General features: G+C 42.3%; 1 protein-coding gene across 4 annotated transcripts in view; it reads right to left on the minus strand.

Moving 5' to 3' along the window:
* The window catches only part of Acsl1 (acyl-CoA synthetase long chain family member 1), a 71,479-nt gene that overhangs the window by 24,322 nt on the left and 39,403 nt on the right, over positions 1-7,754 (minus strand). For all 4 annotated transcript variants that reach the window (XM_008853578.3, XM_029556339.1, XM_008853575.3 and 1 more), the window contains 3 exons: positions 7,279-7,393; positions 4,362-4,426; positions 654-755 (listed from right to left, as the gene is read on the minus strand). In XM_008853578.3, the coding sequence (XP_008851800.1) occupies positions 654-755; positions 4,362-4,426; positions 7,279-7,393 (282 nt within the window). The remainder of the gene's footprint in view (positions 1-653; positions 756-4,361; positions 4,427-7,278; positions 7,394-7,754) is intronic.

Below are 7,754 nucleotides of genomic sequence, written 5' to 3' on the forward strand. Positions count from 1 at the left end.
CTAATTTATAAAATATGAACTAGCCCACAGATAGAACCAAGATGACCTTTTAGACATAGGCAGGTATAAAAGCAAATTCAATGCTTGGATTTTTTTCCAGAACAGCTACTGTTGACAGACACTGTTAACAGTACCTTCAAGAGGGCCTCTCATTTTACTTCAAGCATGGGCCTACACAGGTAAGTGATAGGCTGTGTGTCTACAAGAAGGCCAGTTCATATCATGTATATCACAGGTATATTTTAAATTTGGAAATTCAGCCAGAAGAAAAGCCCAGACCTTTCAGAAAGAACAGAGTTTGCTACTAACAAAAATGTATCTATGTTTCTCTGTTATAATTTATTAATGTCATTTATCAAATTACAGAGGTAGCACTTAAAAGGAAAAGACTTCTGATTAGATATTTGCTCTAAGAATTGGACTTAGGTTAAGAAAATAAAACCAAAAAAAAAAAAGATAAGTGATAATTGGTAAATGATATTTTTTCCTCTTTAAAGTTTAAGAAAGTCTTGGTTCAGGTTTTTAAACCTGTAACTTTCTAAGGCAAACCACAAAGTCATATTCCCAACAGAAACAGACCACAAAATCTAGTTCCAAGCAGCAGCAGGTGTGAACCTGGGAAACGCATACAATAAGTGGCTCATGGTTAATACCTCGGGTCTGTTTTGAGCAAAGATGCCAATGAACTGCTCTGGGCAGGCCTTGAAGCCCTTCTGGATCAATGCGGAGCCTATGCACTCAGCCAGTTCAGCGACCTGAAACATAGGGGAGGAAAGCATTAGAAAGAACGCCCATCTCAGGGCTAGGAATCAAGGCTCACCAGGTAACGAGAGCAGTGTCTCAGCAGCAAGCAGAGCTGCAAGGAGATGGGAGCTACACTTTCTCTTTGTACAATGCAAGGTTTTACTCACTACAACTCAGTGTTAATGGATCTGGCTGTTGGATCCCTTCTGCAAAGTGAATGCTCCTCAGTCTGCAGGTCACAGATAACTGCATGCCAGGGCTCCTATGCAACTGTTTTCTGTTTTAGTTTCACAAAATAATGACAATAAAGAAGGCTGTGTGTGAGCTGGGTGTGGTGGTGCATGCCTTTGATCCCAGCACTCAGGAGGTAGAGGCAGGGCAGATCTCTGTGAGTTTGAGGCCAGCCTGGTCTACATAGCAAGTTCTGGGCCAGCTGGGGCTACTGGGAGACCCTGTCTCAAAAAAAAGAAGACCAAAACAAACAAACAAACAAAACCCCCCCAAACCACAAACAGCGGGCAAGCTAGCACATGCCTTTGATCCCAGCATTTGGGAAGCAGAGGCAGGCACATCTCCCTGAGTTCAAGGCCAGCCTGATCTACATAGTGAGCTCCAGGCCAGTTGGAGCTACAAGGAGACCCTGTCTCAAAACAACAACAACAACAAAAGAAACAAAAACAAAAACTGAAAGCACTCTTTTGCTACTGGACTCTACAAGCCTATTCTAAAGCATTTCTTGGCAAATTTATCAGAAGGAGGTTGGTTTTAAAAGGCCTCATATGCAAAGATACACATTTTAACATTATCTAAAGTTGAAAAAAACCCTAAAAGGAAAAAAAAAAAAAAAAAAAAAAAAAAAAAAAAAAAAAAAAAGGAAAAAGAACAGCAAGATGGTTAAGTAAATAACAGTGACCCCCTGAGAAAACGACAGCTAGCTTGCTGGGAAAATATTAAAGCTATAGAAAACACATCAAATCTAGGGCAATAGTAGTAAAAATAATAAGCAACAAAGTAGATGCAAAAGCAGATTCACAAAAATCAGACAGGACTGTATATCCATGGCTAGTCTCTCCCCACTTCTCCCTAAGTTTATTTCTAAACTTTTAAACTTTTAAATTTAGAGCTCTTTATTCTCCAGAACACTTTGAAGGCACACCCATGCCAACAGGAAACAAACCACACCTATGCTTTCCAGGAATGCTGTTGGTTCTGACACATGGTCTTACCTAGCCCAGCCTAAGGGAATCAGAGTGACACTGGCCAGTGACTTCAGGTGGTATGAACAGACTTAGTAGCTTCTACTCTGGACCAGTTTGCAAGTCTAGGTTGCATTTAAAGGACTAGAATCTGAGAAACATCTGCAACTGTTTGCAGAACTTATTGGGATAACATACATACATTTGGTTTCTACAAAGATGTACATTCTGCTCTTAAAAAATTCTCAAAGGGATCTTTATTATCCAAAGTCAGTCTCATTGGATGAATAAAAAAAAAAAATGAGGGGTTGGAGAGACTGCACAGTGGTTAGAGCATCTGTGCCTCTTGTAGAGGACCCAGGTTTAGTTCCCAGCACCCACACCGTGTATGAAGCTTGCAACTTCAGTTCCAGGTGAACCAATGCCATCTTCTGACCTGAGAGCACTATACTCATACATCCGTACATGCAGACAAACACTCATTTAAATAAATAATAAATAAATAAATACAAGATTTTAAATCTACCAATCCAAGGCTAGTTTTAGTTAAATTCAGTCTTGCATATTTCCTAAGACTCCAGTTGAAATATGTAAATCACACAGTTACACCTTTAGAAACCCTGGGGAAATTTCAGTCTGTCTTGGACTCCAATCTGCAACAGCTGTCTTCCTTCTTTTGATCAATAAATCTAACAGAAGCAATCCAGAAAGTACTCCAGGAGTCTGTAGGGCCTCAGGGGCATCACAGTGCTGTGTGCGAAACACACACAAGTTTCCCATAGCACTTGTGAAGATAAGGGATTCTGGAAGCAACTATTTATTGTTGGTATTTTGAGACAGAGTCGCTGTAGCCCAGAGCTGGACTCTAACTCACTATGAAGCCCAGGCTGGGCAAGAGCTCATATTAATCCTCCTGCCTTAACCTCCTCAGTGCTGGGATTACACAGGTGAGCCACCACTGAGGATGGAAAAAAACTGAATAATTTGGGCTTTGGTAAGGCCAAACAGAAATAGGGAAATCCCTCTAGTCACGTGAGCTCCCGGCTCCTTCCAAAGACCAGGTGTGATAAGCAGCTTTCCCTTTTCTCTCTCTAGAGACAGACTTGTACTTACTACTCAAGCAAGCAGAGCCTTTGACATTCCTGTTGGCCCTCTGGGGAGGCAAGGGAAAAAAATCCAATGCTTTATTCCAAGAAGTTGTGACAAGCACTACCCCCAGGCTGGGCTTTGTGGCTCCATATGATGACTCCCTCCACATCCCACACCCTCAGACAAGCCAGCTACTGAAAACACCATCCACACAAAACACAGAGGGAGGAAGTCAATTTGTAATCACGAATGCCACAGGATTACCTGGCCCCAGAGCAGGCAGCAGTGGAGCCTGGGGAAAGAAAGCCATTTCCTGGACAGCTGTGTGGGGAAAGAAAGGCAGCCAACCTGCACTTCCAGCTGTCCCTGCCCATCCTGAGACTGGACCGGAAAAGCAAACAGCTTGATTTGGTGTAATCACAATGAAAATAAAAATTAAAAAAAAGCAACATCTTCCCCTTCTGCATCCTGCTACTCGCTACTCGTAAACTGTGATTTCAACAGTTACAGCCACCCAACAAGTAGGGAGGAGAGTGGTAAGAGTGAAAAAACCCAGATTCCAGCTTCGTGTTTATACAGCAAGGCAGGTGTCTTCTCTGGACATGTGTTCTTTCCCATGCTGCCTAAGGGTTAAATGCTACACCCATGGACAGCTGGCTCAACTCTGAGGACAATATGATGATATGCTAGAAGAGCCGACAGGCTGGCTGCAGACGCCTGTCACCACCAGCTATGACAGTTCTAAATTTTATCTGAAAAATTATACTCCACAGTAAATCCATATTGCTTGTCAATAAAGTGCTTTAATCTAAAGTTAAATTGCCTAACTAGATTTTCCCCCAAATCTGTGTTGTGTTTTCCACAGATGTTCAGCAGTTTTCCCAAAGTGTAGCCTTTAACTCTGTAGTCCTTTCCCAGATCCAATACTCATTCTACAGTGTGCAGAACAGTCCACAGAGCCAGAGTTACGGTCTGAGTCTGAAATTGCCGTGGCAGGCTCATGTGTGTAAACACTTGGTCCCTAGCTAGTGGTAATATTTTGGGAAGTTATAGAACTTTTTGTACACAGAATCTAGCTGGCAGAATAGGGCCATGGGGGCTAGCCTTAAGGGTTTAGGCTAGCCCTACCTCTGGTCTGGTTCTGCTTCCAGATCTGCTAAGATGTAATAAGCTATACTACCAACTCCTACAGTCAAGCATCAAGCCTTCCCCACCACGATGGACTGTATATTCTTAAACCCTGAGCCAAAACAAACCTATTCTCCATTAAGCTGCTTGTGTTATTTGGTCACAGAGATGCGGAGAGCTAATTAAGAGAGCCAGGGAACTTACCTGTTTGTAGGAAATCCATTCATAGGGCTGGCCTGGTTTCCGAGAACCTAAACAAGGGCCGTTGTCTATAAAAAAGAAAAAATGATAAAGCAAAAGATGGCCTTGACCTTTATAAATATTCCTGCATTTTAATTTGTTCCTCTCCTTAGGAAATAATGCGATTGTATTCTGCAAGAACCAAGAAAAGCAAACTGCAGCCAAGGGCTACAGTGGGCCAGCAGCTGTTTTCCTAAGCACAGTGTTACTGAGACACAGTGCCTTACTCATTCACATATGTCTGAAGCTTCAGTTGAGTATTTGCAACAGAAATTATATGGCCCAAGAAGCGTAATGATCCCAGCTCTAAAACTATGTGTTTAAGTATTAGCTCAACTGCAAACTTGAAAAGCATTCATATTTAGGCCTTACTAACCAAATCTTTGATATAACTGGATGGGGATGAGTCTGAGCCTTGGTATTTTTTAACAAGTCTCCAGCTGACACTAAAGTGCAGCTGGAAGAAGTTTAAAAACATTAGCTTTAAAAGCTCTAGGCTGGTATCTCCTGTCATTTAACAAACTTCTGACTCTGCTCTTTGCGTTTTGCGCTTCCATAATATATTATTTATTTATTTTATTTTATTTTATTTTATTTTTTTTGAGACAAGCTCTCCCTGTAGCCCAGCTGTCCTGGAACTCACTATGGAGACCAGGCTGGCCTTGAACTCACAGAGATCCACCTCCCTCTGCCGAGACAGTGCTGGGATTAAAGGTGTATGCCACCATACCCAGCCTTCTTCTATAATATTTTAACCCTGAGATACCTTAAAAAAATTAAAATTTTTTTTTGGTCTTTTTCGAGACAGGGTCTCCTTGTAGCCCCAGCTGTCCTGGAACTCACTATGTAGACCAGGTTGGCCTTGAACTCACAGAGATCCGCCTGCCTCTGCCTCCAAAGTGCTGGGACTAAAGATGTGTGCCACTACACCCCACAAGAAAATTAAATTTTAAGATAAAAGTTTCTTCAGAAAAAAGACAGAAACACTGACTTGCAAAGCAATACCCTTTAAAAAAAAATGTTTTATTTTATTTTATGTGTATTCGTGTATTTGCCTACATGTAGGTAAGTTGTCTTGCAATGCCCGCGAAGGACAGAAGAGGCTGTTGGATCCCCTGGAACTGGAGTTACGGACAGTTGATAAGCTGCCATGTGGGCGCTGGGATTCAAACCTGGATCTTCTGCAAGAACAGCCAGTGTTTTAAACTGCTGAGCCATCTCTCCAGCCCCAGCAATTCCCTTTAATCAATGTAGATTAACAAGTTTCTTTCTACTGCAATTTATTGAAGAATGTTTATTTTCCAATGAGAGCAAGTGACAGTAAGAACAAAAAGTTGTATAATTTGTCAAAAGTACAGTGTAAGCCACCATGCTCCTAGACAAATCCCACCCACTGCTTATAGTGGAATGTAGGTAACTTACAACATGGGACAGCACTTTTGTGTAGCGTGATGCTAGTCTGCTCTACCTTATGGGTAGTTACTGTCACAACTCAGACCTTGATGCTAATATTCAAAATGTTCACATATTAAATGTTTCACAAGGGAGTCTGCTTTTTCTGTAGTGGAGCTTACTGAGCCTATGGGAATACTTGACTGAACACAGTGAACTCAACAATCAAATTATTTCAGTGTCAAGCAATAAACAGCAGATACTTCTTAAGTGCATTCATACTGCTCGTGGAGCACAGAGAAAGCAATCTCTTCTGGTTCTTGACTGTAAGATCACAATCTGGCCACTAGCAGCAAAAATGAAAGCTAACCAACCAAAACATTTAAATGACAAAGCACGGGTCTCAAGATACATTTCTACAAAGGAAGCTGGGAAAAGCAAAAATAAAGTCATTTTTTAAAAATACAAGTGCCTTTATTCATGGACAACACATAATTGACTGCCTGCTGTGTACAGGTCCTGTATCAATGCTTCAAGGAGAGGAAAAGTGTACTGCCTTGTTCCCCAGAAGCACGGGCTGCTGGGCGGAAGGCAGGTCACATGAAGCAAACCCCTCTGTTCTGAAAGGGATTATTGCAGAAGTAGATCTGAGATTCAGAGTGGAAGGAAGGGAGACACTTCGGGGTAGGAGGGGAAAAGGATAAGCCAGGAAGAGTCTCACAGAAAAGGAGAAATGCAGTAGAGTCTTAAAAGAATAGCAACAGCTGGTCGTAGTGGCACACATCTTTAATCCCAGCAACTGGGAGGTGGAGGCAGAGGCAGGTGGATCTCTGTGAGATCAAGGTCAGCCCAGTCTATATACAGAGTTCCAGGCCAGTTAGGGCTACCAAAAAAAAAAAAAAAAAAAAAAGGGTAATAACAGTATGTCAGATATATCAGAGCCCTGGGTGGGGGTGGAAACAGTGGGCTTTATGATCAGGAAAATCAAAAGGCATAAAGACTGGAAAGGAGAGAGGTGTTAGCAGCCTTGCTCAAGGGGTATACTCATGGTGGGGAGCTGGAAGGGAGAGGGGCTTCTAGAAGGGAGGCAGGTGATGGATATCACGGGGTCTCTAGAGTGTTTCTGTTGGAATATTGCATCCGTGGGAAATCAGTATTTCTATCAAAATAGGTATTAAGGTCTAGTAAGCTTAAAAAATGACAGATGGGGACCAATGGAACTGTTTGCTTTTTTAACTACAGGAAACACTGGCACACAGCACATGTGAGCCTCCAAAAAACACAGCACACGCTTGATCCCACATCACCTTTGGCCACAGAGATCAGGAGGGTGGGAAGAGCACTGGGACTGGCTATAGACAAGCCATGTGAGGACACAGAGGGCAAGAGCAATCTGGGGAAATGCAGACTGGCAAATGGGCCTCTCTGAAGGGAAGGCTGCTTTCCCCAGGAGAAACAGAAGTGCCAGTCAATGTGGTGATAGGCTTACTTGACACATGAATGCCCCTCTGAAAACCTTCATATAACGTCCTGACGTCATCATAGTAGCACACCAAGAGCTCGTCACTGTCAAGGATAGCAGATCTCCGAGCGCCATCAGTTCCCTATTGGAAAAAACAGACCGGCAAGGCTTATGTTAGAAAGAAGCCCACTACATAATGCTTTGATAGAGGTGCATGTTGTTGTGGAATGGCTAAACAAAGCTAATTAACATTCCCTCCCAGGCTTATCATTTACTTGTGGTACAAACACTTAAAATCTATTGCCTTAGCAATTTTCAAGTAGATAATACATTGTACTGAATAATGGTCATGCTTCTGTAAAATAGACTCCCCGAGCCTGTTTCATCTATTGTACATGGTTGATATGTATGTACATTTTCTATTTGCTGGTTTGACATAAATAAATACAACTGGGCGTGGTAGCTCACGCCTTTAATCCCAGCACTCAGGAGGCAGAGGCAGG

Source organism: Nannospalax galili, unplaced genomic scaffold (assembly GCF_000622305.1).
Source record: "Nannospalax galili isolate Female #2095 unplaced genomic scaffold, S.galili_v1.0 scaffold46, whole genome shotgun sequence".
Classification (NCBI taxonomy): domain Eukaryota; kingdom Metazoa; phylum Chordata; class Mammalia; order Rodentia; family Spalacidae; genus Nannospalax; species Nannospalax galili.